This window comes from Cupressus sempervirens, chromosome 8 (genome assembly GCF_028749045.1).
Source record: "Cupressus sempervirens isolate cs-2001-9-10 chromosome 8, ASM2874904v1, whole genome shotgun sequence".
NCBI lineage: Eukaryota > Viridiplantae > Streptophyta > Pinopsida > Cupressales > Cupressaceae > Cupressus > Cupressus sempervirens.
The window spans coordinates 394,175,398-394,201,148 of NC_143125.1; the positions used below are offsets into that span (position 1 = coordinate 394,175,398).

A 25,751-nucleotide genomic window follows, 5' to 3' on the forward strand; every position below is an offset into this window, starting at 1 on the left:
ATAGAGAGAGGGGCCTGTGGCTTACTAATAGGTTTACTAATATATATTCATCGTCAACTAAAAAGTAAAAACAATCCACTTAACACTTGTAAATGGCTACAAGAATTTCCTTTTAGGACAGGTGTGCATCCTAATGTACATGCGCATGTAACAGAATGTTTTATTATAACTTTAGCACGCCATAAGTATAGGTCCACTGTGTCTTCCGTAATATGCTTTGTTTAGGTGGCAAACATAAAGGTCGACATTAATGCACACATAATTTACCATGAAAATATCCTACACCTATGTACATTAGATGCAATCCCAAGATTATTGTTTCTATTTCTCAACATTGGTCTCCGATTCATTCTACCACTTCTGGAATTGACTGCATACTTGAAAATTCACCACATTATTAATGATTGCGTAGGTAATAACTGATGTAATTATTGGAAACCGATGAATGCAGCAGGGCATAGTTGATATATTCATGCATATCATTTCTCTTCAGATTTAAATTAGCTACTTTGAATCTTTACTTTTCACCGGTACAAAGATCCCTACAAAATCAATAACCAACTAGATGACATCAGGTCACAGCAAGCTCTAGGCTATAAATGGATGTTCCAATGCACAAATCAATTTTGTTCATTCCAAATCTGCCAAATAGTAGGCCAAATCAGCATCGCTCTGTACAAACTACGAGCTGATGAAAATGTAAATGATACTTGTTAAGAAGAACGCAATGAACATAAATTGCGCACATTTTAGCAAAAAGGGGACGCTACTCGGAAATGGCACATTATTGCCCACTTAGAGCATAATGCAAAGACAGTTGAAAGCCTACGAATAATTTTTAATAATTATGACCGTAATACAAATTCTTCATTCTACTTCTGACTTGCACTCCTCGAGTACATAACAATGAAATGTTACAAAGAATCTTTAACAAACTTTATCGAGCCCAAGTGCTACAAAAACTTTTTAAGTACACAAAAGAATTGCAATAGCAAGCCGATAAAATCCTTGATAAATAGTTCTCAATGATGATTTGAACTGCGTAATAGTGGCAAGATTTAGCTTGATGCTGTTGATTTTGACATAGCCTGCTTCACAGCATGGGCATAAGTCTTGTGCTGATAGGTCAGCGTAAACTCAAGCAGATCTGACAAAGAGGTTTTTGGTTCCCACTCTGCATTGAAATTCTATGTATTAATTGAGCTTAAAATGTAGCTGAAGTTGCAAATGAACCGATATAATGTCAGACCATAAACTCCTCAAATGAATTGACATACCAAGTTGTTGTTTAATGATAGTCATATCTGGTATGCGCTTGTCACTATCATCATAACCTTCACCATAAAATTCCTTTGAACTTACATCAATAGTTGGCCTGTCCAGGGGTGGTTCACCACTTACTTTAGTGTATACCTTAGCACAGCAAAAAAACACAGAAAAATTGTTCAGTATTTGGGAAAAAAGTGAGGGTGCACATTCTAAATAAAAGCGCCAGATTTATGCTTCAGGCTGCGAACACATTAATAAAGCTATACTACCAACCAAACATGCATTCACACCTTTCATTACCTTGTATTTCACATGGGAGTTTCCACGTTGAGACTTTAAAATGTAACCCTTTAATTATTTTGTATAAAAATGAGCGATTTCAAACATTTCTATTCCCATAGAAAGGTCTAGTATGCAGAAAACAATACAGGCTACCAAGGGATTAATTGTGTCATGCATTAGCTAAGAAAATATTGAAGATTTAAATTGCACTACAAGCACATACACATCATTGAAATTATGGAGCATACACGACCCATATGTCCAATTTTCAGCCACCGTATATGTTTCTATGGGAATTCTATATATCTGCAAAGCCCGGGCTATTAAGCGTGCAAATAGCTTTAGTTGCTAGATTCTAAATATAAATGTTTTATAGTAGCAAGAGTCGAGACTCATGTTTTTGGTAACATCTTATGAAATCCAAGATTATGTCTTCAAATGAAACTATTTCAACAAAACATTTCACTTTATGTAAAACACACCTCAGTCATCAACTCAGCCAACTGCCTCACAGTCACTTCATTATTGGGGTTGCCTACGTTGAAAATGTGGCCAGATGCCCTCAAGGGGTTTTCCTGTCAAAGTCAAAAAGTTAGATGATGAAAGAATATGAACAACTTAAATCATAGATATGTGGTCTACCTTTGAAAAACAAATTGACTTACAATCATCCGGAGAACAGCCTCAATGGCATCCTTTATATAAACAAATGTACGCTGGGACTGTCCTCCATCTACAAGTTTCAATGGCTCGCCCCGCAATAAACCCTGAGATTGATAGCTACTGATCAGAGCCATCCCATGAAACGCTTAAACCATAATCATTTAGCCATAGAAAATTTTAATATGCATGTCGTGAAGCCTCCCATTTCCTCATTGTTACTTGCCCAGCCAAATATTTAACCTTTATCATAGTTATAATAAAGAAGGAGACCAAGGTATAGTGAAACTTACATTGCTAAAACAGGCAAGAACCCTTGGTACACCCTCATTAGGTCCATCAATTCCAGGAATAAAATCCATCCTTGGTCCAATCCAGTTGAAGGGTCTCACAATGGTAAATTCAAGGCCATTCTCAGCCCCCTCAGCTGTAAAATTTCAAATTGAAAATCAGAAAAACATTCCAATGTATTATCTGCATAAATTTAAAACAACCATTAATATTCTTCTTACCATATATTAGCCTCTCAATTAACTGCTTTGCACATGCATATGACCATCGCTGTTTCTCAATTGGACCGAATATACAAGGAGATTCATCCTCTTTAAGTACATAAAATACAGGGTCCTGGCACACATCAAAGTTTTTGTCAATGGAAATTCCACAAAAAAATATAATTACATGTCAGAAATAGAAAAATTCAGCTAAAGAAATGGTGGAGAATGACTACTCAGTATACCTGTCGCAGGGGATGATCTTTTGGAAGAAAGCTTCCCATTGTCTTTCCGTAAACTTCACAGGTAGAAAAGTGAATCAGGCGTTTGTTGTTCTCTGAGCAGTACTTAACCTAAATAACCAACAACATCAAGGTTTCAAATAAATGATTGATCCTTTTGTCCAGGCGTATTTATAAGGCTTCAATCACTCCCAAACATGGTCCTGAACTCAGGAGTACAAAATCTGAAATATGTATATCTTATAGACCAACACATCTTACATGTTATGCCTTCTACTATAATTTTGTTCTTTCAATTATGATCTCATACTTCAACACATATTATGATGGTAAGAAATGTATATGCAGCTCCTAAGTATCATACTATCCACATTACTATCTTATCTTACTAGCAAATAGAGATTCTACTTCTGTGAAAAGAAATTATTTCAACACCAGTTCCTTGTAACAGACAACACTACTTACCACAGGGAGAGCATCAATGAAATTACTGTAAATTGTATCCAGAGGTCGTGTATTATAATCTGCTGGTGTGCATATAGCAGCTAGATTGATTGTCTGCAAAAACCACAAAACAATATTGAGCATATCAGTCTCAACATTTTAAATTTGTAATTAGAGTTGGTCTTAACAAAACACAAAAATTAAATAGTAACATGTCCATTTAGAAAATTCGCCTAACCAGTAGTTTCAGTAAACAAAGGATCATGGGGGTCAAAAGACAAACTATAATTAAATAAGTGCGCATAGTTGATTTTTTTTTAATCAGAAAACCTTGGAGAGCCAGCATTCTTCTAACAAAGACAGACAGAAATGCAGTCCCCACCGTCCTAGCACACCCAAAGGGCCAAATGAAGTAAGAAGATTTGAGATGATGCTTAATTTTCTATTCATAATATTAAGAATATTGTTCAATATCTGACAAGTAAATAAAAAACAGAAGATGTTTTTCTATCACTCTCATGATGGATCTTGGATTAATCTAAACTAAACAAAGACATTTTTTCCAAGAGCGCTTTCTTCCAATCTAATAGACTGTGAAGACATCATGTATGCTAAGTTGATGTATTTTTAATATCAGATGTATAGATAAATACAAACTAAAAATGGCTGCATCTAGTCTCCAAATCTACTTAATAGTTTCAGAAACCATGTTATTGAAAATATTGTAGTTTTAGAAACCATATTATTGGAAACATTACCAGAGAGAGGAGCAGCTTTCTGTGAGAGCTTACAACCAAATGTAAATGAAATAAAGTAGTACAAAATCACGATTCAAAGATGAGATCGAGAAGACTATTCGTCTAAGTTACCAGATTCGCACCTTGGACCCTCAAACCAGGTCCGGGTGCAAATCAGGTCCAGGTACATGTGGGGGTTTGGGCAGGGTCTGCACCCACCTCTGTGGGTCTGCCCGGGTCCATGTGTGTCCCTACTCAGTCCTCCCAGGTTCAGGCTGGGTCCGGGCACCATGGATCCAAGCGACCCACAGGGCTAGGTGCAGACCCTGCTCAAACCCAGCCCAAACCCCCACATGTACCCGGACCCAGTTCCAAGGTCCAAGGTGAGAACCAAATAACTTAGTCGAATAGTCTTCTCAATCTCATCCTTGAATCGTCTTGAATGATGATAGGTATCTGTAACACTTGTCTTCCTATCCACAATCTCAATAACGTGCTCAAAACAACGATTTGATGGTAGATCTGAAAACACCACATTATGCTTGTGCAACAAGCCTTGTATGTTAACATGATATCCACGTTGTCTTGAATCAAAAAACTTATTTAAAAAAAATACTACACTACCAACTCTCTAAATGCTGAAAAAATCCATCCTCCTAGCTAATATGAATCTAGCAGCATTTAAAGATAAGCTCTGTAATGCCACCCTTCAACCATCTGATGTAAAGCCATGACATGCCTTATAGAATACAACCACTAAACAAACAACACGTTGCTCTCATCAATGTCAACCAAATAAAGTCATCAATAAAAGTGCTGTTGCCCAAAGGCATACTCAATTGTGGAACACGATTAACACAATGCAACATTGTGCCACTTATTTTCCATGCTCAGAAGTCATCATGATCCTCAACTCGCAAGCTGCACTTCTTCACATAGGACAAATCAGTGGTTGTGGGTAGCCCTGTTATCAATCAGTGGTACTGATGGTAGCAATCACACCATCCATCAATGCCAAATCATTGTGATGCTAATATATACCTATCTCTACATCCATTTGCTCATGTTGCTTGTCAAGAACCTGTGTCTCATCCAACTCATCATCACTAGGTTCTCTAAAGACCTCAATCCAATGGGCCTTGCCCCGACTTCTACACTTATGTCTAGGTGTCCAAGGTTCACCACAGTTAAAGCAAAGCCTCTTCATCTCAACTTGTCCCTCAAATCACTAGGTGCACCATCAACCGGCCTCAAAATCTCACTACCTGGTCTAGTAACTCGCTAGGAAATCTAGTCTTTGTGGAAACTTGCTAGGAAATCTGGTTTTTGGTGTGTGTAGCTCCACGTACCTTGAACACTTAATAACATCTCACAAAGATGGTGGATCAAAACTTTGACCCAACCTTCGAGAGGTTTGGACAAACCTCTATAATGTTATAAACCAAGAAGTCAACCTCCTTTTGCTCACAACATCTGAAACCATTATTGACAATTTCTGAAACTTTGAAATGTAAGTATCAAATGTCCCAACCCATCTCAATTGAGCCAATTCTCTAGAGTGTGCCTTTGACTCGTTGTGGTCAATCTTCTCTATCAAAGTTGTGCAAAACTAATCATAAAAAACTATTGCACCATGACCTTGTGTCACTAAGATGCAATACCACCACCCATGTGTCACTTCTACAAGTTAAAGGGTAACAAACTTGATGGCCTTGATCTCCTTCATCTAATTCAGGGTGACGTAAGTATCCAACTTCTGAATCCAAGCTCTCGTTGTACCCTTGGATGATCCATCAAAACTCAGCAAGGATAGACAACCCAGCCTTTATTTGTAGGCCATCATTCTACTTCCCTTGAGTCAAATCATTTGATTTTGGCTGTGTTTGGTGATCTCCAAATAATCTCTAAAATAGCTGACAGAAAATTTGTCCTCAAAGCTTGATACTAAGCCAAAATATTAGCATCCTCATTGTTCTCCACATGCACCATATCTCTTCCATCTGATGTGTTATGAGCCAACTAACTTAATAAAGGTTGGTGTTTTGTAATTGTTTGAGGCTTGAGCATTTACGTGAACATTTATTTTGCCTCCTCTTCACTAAATTGTGGTGATTGATCAGTTCTATGGTCTATCCATTATTTCCTTCTATTTTGCAAGGTTATGGACACCCTTTCCATGCATAAAATTAACACAGAAAGGCTGCCAGGACTTGCAGCTCTAATACCACTGTAATATCCTCAAATAGTTTTAAAAGAAGACAAGAACCTCCATAAAAATATGCAACAGAAAATTCTGAAATTGTATTTGCAAATAAAAAACTCTTCAACAAACTCAGATCAAGAGTCCAAATGTGTATATGATTTTTCCCACTGATTTATAGAAAGTTCAGAATATTACTCAGCATAAAAACAAAGGTTGAACGGAGAGGGGGTTAGTTGGGTACTTTGAAGATGGGTACAGGTATGGTTTTTTTTCAAAATAGGAGATGGGTACTTTGGGTATGTCAATCTTTATATATATATATATATATATATAGAAAATCTGAAAAGTTAATGACATTGACTTTTCAAAACAAGAACAACAATAAAGATTACTATCAAATATTAACTTTGAATCAAATATTAACTTTGAAGATTAAGTACACAAATTGAAATGCCGTACAATAATTGTATCAAAGTTTCAAACTGATTAGTGATTACATATTGAAATAAGCTTGATAAACAGCAAGGTGATACACAAGGAAAAACTAAAACAAAATCAGAAACATTAATCAACGTCCTTAGCTATGATGTTCTTCACTGAGTACCCATGGGCCATGGGGTAGCCGGTACTTGGGTCATGTACCAATACCCAGTACACATCCCGGGGTATGGATACAAGTACCCATGTAATATAGATAAAAACATAGAGAAAACACTAAATCTACCCAGAATCTTTCGGAAATAATCTTCTTCTTTTTTTCCTTATTTTTTTGAGATGAATATTACCAGCATAATTCATATTTTTGCTCAAATACCTCAAAAGTGTCTTCAAAACTCTAGCCACTCTTGCCACAATTCTTAGAAAACCCATATTATCTCTGCCAATGATGCCCATTTGTCCTTTCTGATGTTAGCTTCAATGATGCTCAGAAATATGCAGACTTATTTGTTGTAGGTTGTTCAAAGCCAATCTCGATAACTATGAATCCCACCTTCAAAATGGCCTCCAAACTTGATAAAAAAATGCAACTTTGAAAATGATGTGTTAGGGCATCACATATTAAAGCCCTTCTAACTAGGGGGAAGTTACATGTCTCTTTGAAACCAAGGATACTCAAGAGTTACAAGCCTCAAGTCAAATATTGAGGCAGCAATAGAGAAAAAATTGGTCACATTACAAGCACAAAAAAAAACCTAATATGTTATATGCTGACTCTTAAAACAATAACTTAATCTCAGCCATGTAGATACATCGTAAATGATATCAATGCTCCACATAAAACCCTAAAACAATGAACTGATATGCTCCCTGTTGGCTCCTGATTTAACAGATTTTGATACACCAGGAGTCTATACCAGAAATTGCATAAGGGTTAGCTATATCCTATGACTGATAACTCTGCAATAGCCTTGGACCAACTGACAAGGCTATACAGCATTCTACACTTTGAGCTCTGCAAAACTCGGGCGGGTCAACCTAGGATTGATCACATCATACTCCAACATTAATCATCAAAATTAATCCCAACCAAGCAGACCTGACCAATATTCTTCTGTACTTGCTCAAGAAGATGAAATATAATAGCCAATCACATATTCATGTTATTTGACAACCAAAGTAAAGGGCCACTCTCAAGCTCACAGACATAAAATTAAATGCTATTGATTTCGTATAATTTTAATTGTGACAAACATGAAACCCTCGTGTGTCACCACTCTAAGGCGACCAGTGCCTTCTCCATTTTCATTTATAAAGTCAAATTATCTTTCATAAGCTATATCAAAGACGAGATCTATCTATTTACTTGTAAGAGATATATCAGACAATGATCTAAATCTTCTGCTTACATAATCCACTCCTGCACCTCATGAATTCGTCAACTCATACCAAGCCACCTACCCAGTTCATTAAATTGAAGGAAAAGCACAAATTGACATGCAATTTTGAAAAGATTGTAAACAAACTGCTCAAGAACTTGTTTGAGATATTTAGAAAACCCACAAAGTACACAGAATGGAGACAGGATTTAAGAACCACTGTACTTGTGCAATTTTATATTAACTTCTCTGAGAAGTGTACATTCAAAACATATGGACATGATTCTGCAAAGAAACTAGAGAAAACACTGACACATTCCTTTCATTAATTCTATTTCTGTGACAGAAATACAAGCATACATCAAAATTTCTACACAAGGAGGACCGACAACCTATGACATGTATTCATAAAATGAAGATTCAGACCTCCACTTCATGTCTTCAGAATCCTTTTATATGGAAGGAATGCAACAAGCTTTGGACAATGAAGTATTACACATGTCAAGAAGTGATTTGACAATTTTGAAACATACAAAAGGTTACATACAATTACAAAAACTGCATGCCTTCTGTTAGTTGCCAATAACAAGTTGACGTTGACAGTTGTAAACCTGTGACTGTTATGTTTTGGGAAACTGCACGCTTTTCAAGAAGATTTGATTCATTCCTTTAATTGCTGGGCATCTAAGGGTGACGTGTCTACAATGGTATAGAGTTGGACCCACCCTGAATATTCTTCTTATGCTGGCCACTCAAAGTTCACCACCTGGTCTGTCATCAGCCTGCAAGGATTATACTTAACTGCACATTGATTAACTTCCTTTTCAAAATTTCATAGCATAAGCAAGAGTTGATAATCTTACCAAGGCATACCTTAAGATATTCCATGTCTAAGCTTTGGCATATATGGTCAACTCCCTCATTTATCTTTGCTATAGCCTCATTTATCCATACTTTAAATTATTTTACCCTTTTCTCCTCATCAATAATCATTTTTATTATATTAATTAGATAATAATGGATAGACATGTCTCTACCTTAATATAAATAAGAATGATATTGCTGCCATTGGAAAACAGATACCATAATAGGCAATGCAAATACATTTGCAGCAATCACCGAAAACCAACATACCCTTAGTCTTCTTAGCCAAATCTCAGTCTCTTGTATCTCTCCCAGTTGTCTCATTATCTCCAAGAATCCCATCCTAAGGGTAACATGAAATGGCATAACAGCTGGACCCATACAATTTGAGTACAGTAATAACAGTCTAAGGAATTATATCTCCCTGGGGGAGAACACTTCCAGTCAAAAGGTCTTAAGAAATCAACCAAAGGAGTTGGTATTCTCTCCATGCATATCACGTGTCTCTTCCTTAATGCTGTAGCAAAAATGGTTATCAAACAAAACAAAGCTTGCCCTTGGCCAGTCAGGAGACATAATAGTAGACCACAACCAGATAGGCAATTCCTCACCATCTCTCTCAAGATCCAGAATCATGTAATGTCTGAAGTCATGTTTCAATATAAGATCATATGCATGAGTAAAGAGTACCATTTGAATTTTGGTGCTAGCCCATCATGCAACTGTGACAACCTTTCATTCATCTTCTCTTCCAAACAAGTGGGATTGTCATAAATAGTGACAAATACAGGGTGCTGAATCTGAATGCACGTCCATAAGGTTTTTCTATCAAAATACCCGTTATTTGGCAACCCTGGGACTTAACATGCTAAAGTATGGGTATGTATAATAGCTTTCTCAAAGAATTTAACCTCATAAGGTTCTTGCCCTAAGTCCTTTACAGTGAACTTTATATTATCCACGATTTCCAAGTGAGCATCTATCATCTTCCTCATGATGTTACCAGGGGTGTGTACATAGGACCTTTCAGATCTGTCAAAGTCTATGTCCTCCAGGTTAGGAGATGCTTCATTCAATCCAAAAATGGCCCCGATTTCTTCTGCAGTCACCTTCAAAATAGTTTCACCATTCAAGTCCCTGAGTTCCTTTGTAATAGGGTCATATTTTCCTGCCAGGCTGAGAAGTAAATCAACATCCAAGTATACTATAGGTACCACAAGCTTTCCAAGGTCATAATCCCAGGCATTCAAGGGTGGATTACCCATATCAGATTGACCATACCACTGTCTGAATATTTATAACCGAGTAGTTGGAATGGAGGAGTCTCTGACCCATCCATATCTGTCCCTCAACCCAGGGCACATCTCTGCTCCCCTGCTGGTCCCGTAAGCAGTCAAAAGCTTCTCCATTTTGGACTGAGGCAATTGGTCTAGGAAATCATCAAAAAGATGTCTTTCCGCATAATTCAGTTTTCTAGAATAATATTTTGGAGTCATCGTTGTAATTCTACAATTCAAAGAACTAGGGTTCTCGGCACAGGGTAATGTAGGCAACTCCAGCTTGATGGAGCCCTAATATTTTGCAAATTAGGGCCTCCATTTGAGAAATAATGTTGGAGATTCATGATGGAAATATTGTTGTTGATGTCAATATAATATTAATATATATGCATCTAAATAGTATAACAAAGAATACAGCCACAAGAATGTGGAGACATGAGAACTTGCAAAGAGGCATAGTTGTTAGACTCTTCTAGCAGAAAAAATATCACAGATGTAGCAACGATGATCACATTCATACAGTGATGGCATAGATACCAAGGAAGTCAAATTAAAGAGAGCATGATCAAGAACACTAGGTAAAGTGTGAACAGCGGATTAGTATACAGCAACGAATCAACAGCAGCAATCATATTACTGAAGGGCAGTAAGGTTGAAGATCACATGTTTATTTGATATGCCCTCACTCAGCCATCTACATTCATCAAGCAATATACCGAACAAGATTTGCATGAACAGTTGTATTACAGTATCAAATACACACACAAAGATAAGAGTGCTGGCAACCAATGCATACTTTACAATCAAAACTATTGACTTGTTAGATGCAGATATGCTCATATAAAAGTGGTATTTGGTGGTCTAAGACTTACTCCAGCGTACATGGCAGTCACTCTTGACATGTCGTCTTAAGTATGAAGGAGGACATTGCATGTATACATTTAAATCAGATTGAAGAAAAATAAAACAGTGACTCATATCATTGTTGAAAGCATGAATGCTGATGATATTCCTATGGGGGAGTATTGTAGAAACATGATTAAATCATTATCATGATGATATGTTACATTCATGACTGTGTTTGTCATTAATGTCAACATAGCAGTTTTTTATGTTATCTTACAGAAGAACAGCGGTAAAGATCAAGTTGGTACGGACAGATCATTGAGTATTTTTACTAGTGAGGTTAATGGGAGATACTACTAAGTGTCTAGTATATGCAGCTAACCTCAGGTGCAAAAAATATTAAGTCTGGAATAAGTTATGCAAGTTTTGGTGAAGACTATTCAGAGATAGAGTTTACAGAAGCATGTTTTGGTAAACTTGTTATATCTCTTAGCAGAGTTGTTATTTTGAGAAGCAAGGTTAAAGGCGTGTAGAAGACATGTTGGAGATGACGTGGCTAAGCTTGCTCGTCATAATATTACACGTGTGGAAAGTTATTCAAGTTACAAGGCGATAGATTGATGTTATCATTAAGTAAAATGTGTTCTTAATGAGGTCCTATAATTATTATTTGAGAAGGTGTAATAGCCGACTCAAGGGAATTGTTTTATGCACTTGGTATAAAGGAAGGACATTTTCCTTTGTTATAGAAAGAAGAAAGAAGAAGAGCAAAAAAGAGGAGAAAAGATATGAATGCTGAGTAATCAGGTTGACATGTGAAGATAAGCAGAGTAGAGCGAAGTTGGAGAAACTTCATTGCCAAGGTTTTATTTTGAGATTCGAGGTTTGATATTTGGATCTAAGTTTTGTGACCTAGTCTACAAGGTCTGACAATGATTGGTCCGGTTCACGGGATAGAGGAAAGAGGATAAAGCACAGTATGAACAATTATTCTGCAAAGAATAGTTGAGAAATCAGTTGGACAGTGAAGTTCAGTGGTCTTGCTCCAAAAGTTGTTTGGGCAGTGGGTCCTTTTGCCTTCAACTCCTAACAGGGTTGGCACAACTCCTAATAGGATTGGAATCTTCTAACAAGGATTCAAAGTCTCCTAACAGGGACTCTTATGTACTGAATGTGTTTATAGACTCCTAACAAGGTCCATCCTCTAACAAGGAATATAAATATCAGTATATCTTTGTGGGCATCATTCCCACCGGGGTTTTCCCTCTAATCAAGGGTTTCCCTAGTTAACAAATCTGGTGTAATTGTGTATGTGCATCTTGTTATGGTGACTGTTTACTTTTGTTACATGGTTAAGATTAATTAAGGTTGATAAATGTTTTAGTTGGATAACTGATTGACCCACCCCCCGCGCCCCCTCTCAGTTATCTTGGTGGACTATTATTTCTAACAATCATATATATGATAAAGACCTCTGCATCGCAGTTTATAAAGTCTGTAGTTGAAGGCAGCAATAAAGAAAATAACATATCCAATATTATCATCTTGAAGATACGTAAATAATAGATGGGATATTGCTACAGCGAACAAGAATCTTTGTCTTGGCAAGTATATGGGATTTTATGTTCATTATAAACTTCAAACGAGATACTATGCAAGTTGGAATCTCATAGTGACGCTGAAAACTCAGAGGCGTTGTGATATATGGAGTCAGTTCTTTGGATGAATATGTGGGTATATTTGCATGACTACAAAATAAACATTATAAGTATTCCAAAATTGATGGCTTACAGAAACAAAAATGATGAATTGAATCGTGTATAAGATGTGCACAAAGATGATGACTCTAATAGTAAGAATGTATTGCCGGATGTCCAAGATCGCTTTTGTTGTTTGGGAGTAGTAACTCGTGCAGTGGTAAGAGATACCCACACTCTTGGTAGCCTTTCCTATGGCATCGCAACGACACTCAGGCATCCACACAGAAATGAAATTTCCATATTCGAAAGATATCTTTGAAAGCCAATGTGAATTTCAAACAAAAAAAAAGATGTCATATTCAATCATGCCACTGGAAATAAGGACAGAGTATTATTAATTATCTATCTGAAGCGTGTTGAGTGGAGGATTAAGCAGTTCTGAGGACAAATAAGGAAGCTATAAGTAAAAGCCTGTTAAGATATGGTGATGGTAAATGAAATTACAAACCGATAATTACCTTATTCAAATCATCGCTGATCTAAAATAAATTAATTTTATGTTTAGAAGAAAAAGTATAATTAAACTAATATAATTGAAGAGGTGCAAAATTTATAAGAGATGGATTTGGCTAAAAGTCACATCATTTCCTTTGAATAAGAGGAATATAAATAAGAGATTAGTTTTGAAGAAGAAGGGGAGGGGAGTCGGAAGTTGAAAAAAGAAAGAAGCAGATGGATGATGTGAAATAAGAAGTTGTCAGCAGTCAATAAGAAGATCAACCAGATAAAGATTAGATGTTTTATGCAGATTTTGGTAGACTGGATGTTGTAACTACAGCACAGACTTATTGTACTCATTTTTTAAATTAATGCAAGAACCCTGTTTTTCTTGTTCATCTTCAAAGTTGAAGTTCAAATATTTTGTTCAGATTTATCCCCTATGATTATTGATTTTGAAATTAATTGCTACTAATGGTGAAAAAGTTGATTTCAATACAAGTCTTTGATTATCAGAATTTGCATATGAAAAGTTGTCTATGTGAATTTTGTCTAATTGGTTTTCCCAAATAAATCAAATTCAATTAGACTAGGGGTTGTGTTGCCAATTGAAGCTTCAGTCAATAAAGTAGTGGATGGTATAGCATTGTCTCTTAGGGTTGTATACAAGGATCTGGAGAAAGTTTGGCTCTATTTACCCAAGGTTGGATGAGGGACTGATTTGCAATTTATTTTGTGAAAGTGACTTGATGTTTGAGGCCTTGAAGTTAAATATTTACCATATCCATAACTCATAAACACTATTGCTTTCATTTCAATAATATTCATTTCACAAGTATACATCTCAAAGCATTCATATGACTTTTATTTTGATCAAGTTTAAGGATTTTGCCAACTTAAGAACTCGCAAAGTTTGGATTCGCTATAGAAAAACATTGAACCGAATGATCAAGGTTTAAGGTGAATGTTTACCTACCTAGGTTTACTGAAGTCTAAAGTGCAGGGGAATTGAATTAGGAGGTTATTCCCATTTGTTGGCCAAAACTAATTGAGTAATCCTATTAGAGAGTTGGCAAAACTCTTGGATTTCCAATCTATGGTTTTGGGAACAAACACGACTCTCAGAGAATTCCCAACCCCCAAATTACAATAAAGAAATGCAGAGAAATAGAAACCCTAGAGACAATTTAAGCATAGAATTATAAAACCTTCAAACTAGGGCACGACACTTACTTGTAATTCTTTGCAAATCAGTCTCCAATTCTGCAACAAGGCACCATTTTTAAATCCACAAAGCATGAGGAAGCAGGAGCAATCTTTTAAATTGGAGAAAAACCCTTAAAATCTGCCTTCAATTGACTCAGGAGGCCAATAAAACCACAAAGCATGTGACATTAATTTCGTATGTTCAAAGAAATGTTCACTTTAGAATAAAATATTCCAGTTTTAAATTCCCTTTGTCGATCTCCATCTAACTTATCATCAACGGCTCAAAAAAACCCTTGACTCTCATTGAAACTCCATATCAACAATCGGGACCATCGTTCAATGAATCACAATCAAGAAACAAGTTGAGTAGGCTCCATGAAGATTGTATGACTTTTCAAAGTAATCTAGGCGGGCACCTCCACATGGCAAGATCTCGCATTGTCGCCAAGATTAAAAATTGAGAGCTTTTGAAGGTGACGAAACATGAGTCGTTGATCTTGCAAGATAATTAACATCTACGTTCACTTGGTAGCATCTTAACATTTGAGCACCATTTCATTAGGATTAAAACATCACCACCCAAATTTAGACATGCAAAAAGGTGGTCCTTTTAGTAGGTCAGTCTTTAATTATCGTTGAATCTTTGTGCTCTAATACCAAGCTGAGCCATTATATGTGGATGACTAGGATCGTAGGAAAGTCCTATCACAACAAGACCCACCATACAGTTCATACCAGTAACCGATGACACGCAGCACAATCTCGCGTTGTCGCTGAGATTATCCATCAATCAACTTTGAAGGCGACAAAGCACTTGCCATAGATTTCATCACGCACTTTAACATCATCTAAAGTCCTAGGTCCCTCTAACACATCAAATCCAAGCCATCAATCTTTCCATATGGCAACATCCTACAATACTTTGTCAGAAGCACCAACCAATCGCACGCAAGGACCAAATGAGGTTGGCCCAATCAACCAAGTTGCAAGTTTAGGGACACATGGAGCAATCTTGTGTTGTCACCAAGATTAGCCATCGAGCGGTTTCAAAGGCGAAAACACAACGATCATTAGATCTTGTAGAACCACATGGGCAAACAAAGTGAGCTAGCAGATGGGCTAGGTGGCACAACGACACAACTTCGCCAAACTTATGCTAACGTCGTTGAAACATAGTGCAAACACACCAAAGTGACATGTGGCGAATGCAACAAAGGCCTCACTCAATAAACAAGTAATATATGTCGCCCGACAAACTATAGGACTTAGGAAAAGATTAATGCAAACCATGTAAATAAAAGATGTTACGCTTAGGTTAAAAGAGAACATGTACCCACCCGACATAACAAGGACCCTTCAACTTAAGTGGAAAAAGGTAATGACGAATTATAACATATGAAGGGTTCCAAGGAAATAATACGAGGGTTTCAACAAATACAGTTTTCCTAAGGTTTTTAACATAAAGTGAAACCCTAAAGCAAGCAAAAATGGATCACAACACTTACAAAAAAGTGCAGAAAATGATTGGTCAAATTTTAGTACTATCACTCCCTAAATTCCAAAGCCCCCTTACCCTTTTTTATACATGTTTAATAGAAATCACTTAAAGAACATGTCTCTTAGTTCATTAAACTCAAAAAGAGGGAAATATTTAGTCTGTAGGCTAAGAGTCATTTAAGATACATAAAAAGACATGCTCACAACTTAAAATCATTTAAGTTGCATAAAAATACATGTTCACAACTCAAGAATAGAATATAAAATAAGCCAAATAATGTTCTAAGTCCTCTTCATCTTGGGTACTCCAAGGAAAGGACAGTCAATGCATAGTTAAGCCTCATGGCTTGAGTTGAGGAGATTGCATGTACTTGTGAATGCTTATAGAGGAGTGAGATCAATTGATCCTAGCATTACTGCTAGAACATGACTTTGAATAAGTAGTAGCTTTCCCTGGTGAACATTTTTTTTTCAATGTGAGGTATACTTTGTACAACAATATTCTTTTTTCATGTATAAACTCTACCATGAAAATGGTCTGTAAGGAAGTTGTAAACTTCTTTAAGATAATAGATCTTGTTGGATAATGATAACAATTAAAGAATAAAAAAAATCAAGTCTTATTATATGCAAAAAAACTGTTATTGCTTAAGAGATAGTTCCTAATTTCTTCAAAAGAAAAAAACTAGTTTTTCCCAAGTTTGATTAAGGTTGTTGTCTTAAAAAAATTCTATGTATCTTCATTGCCTCAAAGGTAAAATAATCATAATAGCAGCAGCTATGAAGACTGTAATTGTTTTCTATGTACCAATACCTTGCCTCCTTGATGTTTTTTTGCCATATTCTCAAAGGTCTTAAACACGTAAATCTGTCGTGTCCGTTATTCTATTCTTTTATTTTATTTTATTTCTCATACATTCACAACTCATTTATGTTGCAATATTTACTTTTCCTAAGTTTATGCTTCCGCTTCTACAACAAGTTCTCTCCCCATTTCATGTCGCAAACCGAACGTCAAATCCTAAACAGTCATTGGCAAAATTATTACTGATCATCTGAATGTTTTCAATACTCTTATTTGTCAATTACCTAGTACAGGTATATAAATCGAAGACAAGGACAAGATAGTCACATTAATGTGTTCATTTCCCAAATCCTAGAATCACTTAGTCACTTTCCTTAGGTTTAGCACAACTGGCATCCTTGAATTTGACTTCGTTGTGGAAGCTTTATTGTCTTAAGAGGTGCAAAGTAGATCTAATACAGAAACCCACACATCAGAAGATGGTGGCTGGGGGTCAATCCACAGAAATGGGGAGGATTCATGAGGTATATCCAGATCTAAGTCATAAAGATGGAAAGGCGAAAGGAAAATATCAGTATTGCAATAAATCAGGGCATTTCAAGAAAGAGTGTTGGGAGAGAAAAAAAAGACAATGATGACTCCAAAAAGGAAGAAAATTTGATTGAGACAAGCTCAAGAATAGTTTAGGTAGTACTATTTATTTGTAATATCCCAGAATATCATGAGTAATGGTTATAAGATATAAAAGTTGGTTTCTACTTCCCAAGCTATTGATGGTGGTGTTCTTATGGGAATTGGTATTTCTTGTAAGATTGTTGGGATTTGGAGCATTAAGATTAAAATGTTTGTCAGTGTTGTAAAAACATTAACCATGGTAAGACATGTACCAAAACTCCAAAGGAATTTAATTTCCTTGGAAGTTCTAGATTCTACAGGTTATAAACTTTCATGACAAGGTGGAGTACTGAAAGTGTCCAAGGGCATTTTGGCAGTCATAAAGACTACAAAGATTGGAAACCATTACAAGCTAGAAGGGAGTACCAAAATAAAAAAGCAGTTGTGGAATCTAAGGAAGCAAATGAATCTACTCATCTGTAGCATCAGCAATTGGGTCACATGAGCAAGAAAAGGCTAAAGTTACTAAAAAACTATAGGTAACATCCAGCTTTGAAATCTTTGAAACAAATGGCTTCAAGCATTGTACCTTTGGGAAGCTGTGTAGAGAAAAGTCTTAATCAGATAATCATACAAGGGTACTCTAGAGTACTAGACTGTAGTCATTTAGATGTTTGGGGACCATCCCTTACAGTTTACTTTGGAGGAGCATCATATTAGTGTCATTTATAGATAACTACTCTAGAAAGGTATGGGAATAAATTCAAGTGAAGCTAATGAAAAGAGTACTGGCAGATCAATCAAATGATTAAGAACAGATAATGGAGGTGAATTTTACATCTTTGAAATTTGCAAATTTATTGTACAGAAGTTGGGATTGAAAAGGTACAAAACCACAATTTACGCTCCTCGGCAAAATTTTGTTGCTGAATGCATGGATAGAGCTCTTCTAGAGAGAGTGAAGAGCGTGGTCAAGAATCAAGATTGCCAAGTTGGTGCAAGAGTTGTGAGAAAAAGCAGTCAATATAGCGTGCTATTTAGTAAATCAATCACCATCACCACTCAATATAGATTGCAAGATTCCTAAAGAGGGATGGACAGGTCATTCTTCTAATTATTCAAATTAATGTTTTTTGGTTGTGATGCATATGCTCTGAATTGGAGCCCAAATCCAAGAAGTATAATTTTGTTGGCTACAGTGATGGAGTTAAGGGATATAGATAGGGGATACTACTAACCATGAAATTATCATTAGCAAAGATTGTCATGACCCATTCTTGAAATAGGAATAAACAATAAACAATAATTATTAAATTAAAAATATAAAAAAATTAAACTAAAAAATAATTAAAATTTAGTTGGGTCAAAGAAATGGTCAAAAGGCATGAATGGAAAAGTTGTCTCCCTCAGACATAAACTATAAATTTAAAATGGAGAGAGGAGACTTTCACTTGAGAAAGAAATGGAGGAAGAAAGAGGCAGCAAAAGAACTAAGAAGGATTAAGGGAAAAAGGAAAGGAAAGAAAATAGGGATTTGACTCTTTTAAAAGATGAAGGATTGTGACTTTCAAAATGCGGTGATTGTGAAAGGGTGTGACCATTCAAAAGGGTAGACATGGTGAAGAGGTATGACCCTTCCTCACAAAAGATATAAACGAGAATAAGGATCAAATAAAATGGAGAACAGGGATAGAAAAGATCTAGAGCAGATTCTGAGCATAAGGAGGGATCTAAAATAAGAACTGAGTGGAAAGAAGAAAATAAGATATGCAGATCTAGAAGAAGAAGATATGGAGATCTTAAATGGCATACATGCAGATTTGAAAAGCACAAAAGACGGATTTGAGAAGTGAGAGATAGGTGAAGATTAAATAAGAAGTGAAAGGAGCAGCGGTTGTTAATAAAGAAATGTAAATTTTCATAACCAAAGGGTGTGATTAAAAAATGAAAGGGTGACTCCCTACACTCAAAGGAGATATAAAACAGAAGAACTTCATTTGAGAAGGGCAACCAAGAGAGACAATTTGGGAAATAATATATTATTCTCAAAGGCAACAACGGAAAGTGGTGACTCAATTCTTATGAAAGGTGGTGACCCTTTACCAATAATGTATAAAGGAGAAATCATTCAAAGCGCTCAAGGATCACTTATCTATCATCACTCGCCAAAACATCAAATCACTCACTCAATCATCACTAATCGCCCTATGAATTCCACGTTCATTCAATCATCACTCATTAATATATCAAATCATCAAATCAAAGGAATTATTCATCAAACATCAATTGGGAATCAGGAAAGCACACCAGAAATCACCTCTTCCATCAATTCAATCAATCTATTTTAATCATACAATCATCCAACCAATCAGATCTGTATGAACAGAAAACTCGTACAATGAAAATTGTCTTACTAATAAGAATTCACAATTTTCTATAATCATAAGCTTGGTAAAGGAATTCATTTTCCATAGTACTCTTTCCTTTTTCTGAACCAAGAGACTCTACAATTGTCAATCTTTAGTCCTTAGCCAATCATTGAGCTATAATAAAGTTTGACTTGCTGTGGAAAATATCTCCTACTTATCAAACAACCACAATATTAACGAAGAGGCACATGATTAGTCTTGAGGAGGCAATGGATTGTTTGCAGAAGACACCTCTCTTGGGAAGAGGTAAGGGTTGTGACTCATTATCCTCCCCCAACGGCTGTATAAGGTAAAAATTTAATTAGTGGAAATCATTGAAAAGAGAGGACAAGACATAAAAAGATAAGCGCGGATTATAAATACCAGACCTGTGATTTATGTATGAATATTGGGTGGCACATATATTACATTGAAAATCCATTTATGACTGTCTTTATTGAATTATATGCGGTTCAAAGTTATGATATTATGTGATTACATACATAGATACATAGACAGACGTGTACAGATAATCTGCATAACTCTGATTCAATATATCATATAGATGATTTGGAAATATTTTATCATAGGATTTATGTGTGAAATACTATATGCACTTACTGACTGCTGTAAGCAGTCATGGAAGGGAAAACGAGGATATCACAAACTGGGAGAAATGGTGATGACATCGCCTTCTAAGCACACTGCCTCAAGGTATATGACTAAGGAGTTCCATGTGGCCAAAGGGGGGCAAGGGGAGGCCTAGGAAGGAGGGACTATTTGAGCCCCTTGTCGTGAATGTTACTTGTGACCTCTATCATGGTGAATAAATGCATAGAGGTGCTCAATCATTGGAGGTAAGGTAGAAGTGAAAAGGCTGAGGGAAATGGTGCTAGGACACTACACTAAGTATGGCACCTCATATATATAGCACAGGCCACATGAGGCCAAGGGTGATGGTATATCCGCCCGTGGGCCTAAGTTGGGGGGTGACTAGGACACCTTATCAAGTCACCCTATCTTATCACTTCTATGATTGAAACATCTTAAATCTGAATCAAGCAATTTATTGATTTGATCTGCATTTCCAATATAAAATTATTTCAACTCAAGAATGTGTAACTATGAATTATGTTTATAAATGATCCCTAAGGTGCTTGCAGGATCTCAATCAAAGCAAAATGATATCTCCAAAGCCCTACTTGCTTTGAATAGTTGTGATATAGGGCAAAATTTGGTTACTCGTAATTTGGGGGCATTACAAAGATGTATTTGATGAGTCCTCTCTCATTAAATAAGACATAATAGAAGTTGATATGAAACTGGAACAAGTGCCACAACATCAACAAGTTTAGTTGTAACCTCACCAACCTACAAAATATAAAGCACACAAGAGACTTCTAAAGATGAAGGTGTAAAAATACCACTACCACCTTTAAGGAGATCTACACGGGTCAAACATCCCCCTAAAAGGTATGATAGATTTGTCTTATCTGTTGCTTTGATTTGTAATGATGGGAACCAAGTTATCAAGAAGCAATGGATGGCACTAGAAATGTCAACTGGAAAAGAGCAAAGAAAGAAGAAATGAATACCTTGGAGAAGACGAAAACATAGACTTTGTAGAAATTCCAAGGGGTGGGAAAGTTGTTGGTCTCACATGGGTGTAGATTCTACAAACTGAAAAAGGGTGTTGATGATAGAATTGAAAGATATAAGGCAAGACTGGCAGCAAAAGGATATTCTCAAAAAGAAGTGTAATGTCCCCACTATTAGGGTTATCTTGGGACAAGTAATACCTGTAACTAAATGTTAGAAACATGATAATGACGAAACTAGCTATACTATTCTACCCTCTAATTTAACCCCAACCTTAATGACGTCTTCAGATTGGGCTTCCTAACTCTTTGCTATTATGTCGTCTTCACATGGAGTCCTCCAATTAAGCTTCTTCTTGGACAGGACATCTTCTATCCAAGGCTAATCACATATGCATATGTTGACATCATCAGAATATTTTGGCACATGGAGATTGCCTATTAATCCTTGTCAGGGTGGTCAAATGGAGACCTTAACGCCTCACATAGCCCATGGAGATCCCCTTAATCTCCATGGTACCAGTTCAACGAACTAACACAATATTATCTACTACCCATCTAGCCATTCATACAGGGCTACTCATCTCTCGTACCAACACAAATAGCCATTCATTCGAGGATCTCACTTCCTGCACTGGCACTATGAAAGCTTTCACCAATTCCTTGATCCATAAAGAATTATATTAATATCTTGCAGCATATCAATTGATTCTTTACATTTAACAAACATAATATCAAAGTATTAAATATTAGTTTTGAGATATATAGGCTCTTAACTAAAGCTTTCAATACATTATTTCATATATATAACCTTTTCATAAAGTAAAACTAATTTGATAATAATAATTTACATACCTCTTTGGTGTCGATACCTTTACCTTGTATAATAACCATATGCAATCTTGTCTTGATGGTTAGACCAAATCCTTTAGAAGTTGACCAACTATTATTTTCAAGTGGTCGATACTTTTTATTCTTTTACTTACTCCTAATTCCTCCTGACATACAAGTCTTGGGCGCAACTATGAGATATTATTATTTAATGTTCTTTGGTGGGTTGACTTCCTACATGGTCATTGATAGACTATGGAGTTCTCCAATTTTAAACTTCATTCTTTCTTCCTTAGATTTCTTCTTATCTATATGTGTGTCCCTCCAATTGCACGCATTTACTCCTTTGCGAGGATCATTGTGACTTACTGTGGTACTAATGATGTCAGCGCTCAAAACCTATTCAATATCCCTTGTATTTTGTTTTATTTTTTATTTGTTCCCTAATTTACTTTTGTGGTCTTTGCGGCTTATATACCGCTTGTTCGCTTTATAGACGGGTATGACCTTTGACCTATCATCAATCATCTATCAGGTGACACTGCCTACGATGGTAGTGTATTGTGGTTATTTTATAGTGATTAACTTTACTCATCACATCATTCAATTTGTATCATATTTATTTTAGCATTTAGTTTACTGGATAATATTATTTATATATTTAGTATTTACTACTAATATTATTTGATGATTTTAGTTATTTGATGTCTATTCATTTATTAAATATAATTTGGGCTATCACAAACATCTTAATTATTTGGTGAGTTATGTCATCTATTATACAATATATTTATGAATAGATTTCTATATATTTATTTAAACTATTATAATTTAATGTTGAATTCTATTATTAGAGGGGGCATTACAGTAAGGTATTGATATTCATGATTTTTTTCACTAGTTAAACTTGTTCTTATTTGGATTGAATTAGCATTAGTTGCATTACTTGACTTTGAATTAGAACAACTAGATGTTAAAATATATTGAACAGTCAGAAGGGATTGTTCAAGATTGCAACAAAAAAATGTTTGCAATCTCAAGAAGTCAATGCATGGCTAAAGTGGTCACTTAGAAATGGAGCAAAAAAGTTTGATTCCACCATGGCAAGCCCAAACTTTACACGAAGTGATTATGACCATTGTTTTTACTTTAAATGTTTGAAAAATGGTTTAATTGTTATCTTGATGATAACAAAATGTTGATGATATGCTTGTACTAAACAAGATCATGGCTGCAATAGCAAGTTATAAGCTCACTTGGCACGGACGTTTGATATGATAGATCTAGAGCAGCAAAACTAATTTTTGAGCATAAAAACAATTGTAGACAAGGAACAAGGTAAGCTTTGGTTATCACAGCAGAATTATGTGGAAAATATCCTCATAATATTTGGTATGCAAAATGTGAAACCAATAAATATCCCTTTAGCTTACCACTTTAAGGTTTCTTCAAGTTTATGTCCTAATAACAAAGAAACAAGTGATTATATGTCTCATGTATCATATACTAATGCGGTAGAAATTTTAATGTATGTGATGGTATGCACGGGACTGAATATTTCACATGCAATTGGTGTTCTCAATAAATACATCACAAATCTAGGTAAAAAGCAACTGGCCAAAAATGAAATGGGTGTCTTGGTATCTTAGAGGCACAAGTGATAATTGTATCACCAATAATAGTTGTAGTGATTCAATATGTGGTTATGTTTCAAATTTTATAGATGATTTGGACAAAAGAATATATAATTCAAGTTCTGCAGGAGAATGTATTTGTTAGTTGTCAAAGCTTCAAAGAGTAGTTGCTTTATCCACGACAGAGGCAAGCTATATGGCTATCTCGCATGCAGGTGAAGCAATTTGGTTATAGGATCTTCTGGTTGAGTTTGAAACAGTGCAGAACAAAGTGATTGTATTTTGTGATAGTCAAAGCGCTATTCATTTGGCTGAGCTTATCATAGTAGAACCAAGCATATTGTAATTATATCTCATTTTGTAAGAAAAGTTATTGATGTAAGTAGAGTAGCTCTTAAAAAGGTGCATAAACCAAAAAACTATGCAAACATGTTTACAAAACCAATACTTATAGAGAAGTTAACGTGGAGTCTGACTTCTCTTGGTTTGGTGAAGATTATAATTATTTTTTCTAAATTGCAAGAATTTTGCTAGCTAATCCCAAAGATGTTTTCTTTTATATTGCCAAGCTTTTACCATGCATATTTGTGTCTTGTCTCTTATTCAAATCTTCTATTTTATTTTCTTCATTATTTATTTGCAAGTAATTTGTTTTCGGGTCTATGCTTTTGCTTCCACGAGACATCTCAATTAAAAATTTGAAACTGGAATAGTGATCTGCTATGGAGCCTAAAAGTGCAGTTTAAATTACGCCTTACCAGAGTTGCTAATTGTAATCTCCAGAAGCTTAAATTTGATAATGTGATATCCAGTAAAACCTAGAAAGTGAGCTACAGCATTCGAGTATAGTACGAACAACGCAAGGATAGTTAGAAGCAGCTGGAGTACATCTGAAAATACCCTTATGGGACTAAATCTTTTCATAACATCATTACAAAGAGATACATTAGCACTTTCGCGACAAAAGTGACTGCTCTCAGAGTCTTCTTATGCGCCCAGATTTTATTGAATGCATCTTTCCAGTTGTAATCAAATATTTTTTCCCCATTTTCTGAAAGATCCCCAAATTCATCCATACATTTGTGCTTCCATATAAACATACAACCTACCTGGCAATGGAGTGGAGCTTGAGAGAAAGGTCGAGCAGCATGCATAAATAAATGGCGAAAAGAAAAACACCATGCATAGATGTACGAAGATGTGTATGGAAAGGAAAGTAGAAGGCGAGCAAATAAAGTACCAGATCAGCCATTTTGATGAGGCCTTCAAGGCGGGGATCGTGCTTGATATTTATTCGGTGAAATTGAATGCGGTCAGACCAGGGGTGTCCCGCCTCTAGTAGATGTTCAATCTTGTCGCTGTAAACATCAACGGCCAGCACCGTGTGATGGGTATCGTACATCAGCTTCTCGCACAGATGAGACCCGATGAAGCCTCCGCCTCCGATCATGCAGATTGTCATGGCATCAATTGCCCTTCCATCAAGATCCACTCTCTCCGCCATTCTCCTCTTTTCCTTTCTTCTGCTTCGCTTCACTGCACCACCTTCACCCTCCTCCCCAGCTTATGTTGCGTTTGTAAAACTGTGAAACTGTGAAATCGGAAAATCCAAGTTTTTTTAAAACAGGGTAATGAAATGTATGCATCCAAACAAAGCACAAGTTATTATAAACCACGTGATATTTGAAACGGCTGATTTATTTTTTGACACGTAATGTACTCAATTCTTACTCTTTTTTTTCTCAATTACAGTCCAAAAAACAAGGGTACTAGTACACAAACATGCCAAAACAAATCACCATGAACACAAGTACACAT

At 35.9% G+C, this 25,751-nt stretch overlaps 1 protein-coding gene across 1 annotated transcript; it reads right to left on the reverse strand.

The window, feature by feature from the left end:
- Positions 1-600: 600 nt before the first annotated feature.
- On the reverse strand, positions 601-25,590 carry LOC149542945 (UDP-D-apiose/UDP-D-xylose synthase 2-like). The gene is made up of 9 exons (XM_089797881.1): positions 25,174-25,590; positions 3,413-3,505; positions 2,951-3,058; positions 2,724-2,838; positions 2,505-2,638; positions 2,217-2,318; positions 2,034-2,126; positions 1,278-1,413; positions 601-1,174 (listed from the first exon to the last, which is right to left on the reverse strand). Exons 1-9 carry the CDS (start codon positions 25,435-25,437, stop codon positions 1,059-1,061), a joined length of 1,161 nt encoding a protein of 386 aa, XP_089654007.1. The 5' UTR covers positions 25,438-25,590; the 3' UTR covers positions 601-1,058.
- Positions 25,591-25,751: the final 161 nt, after the last annotated feature.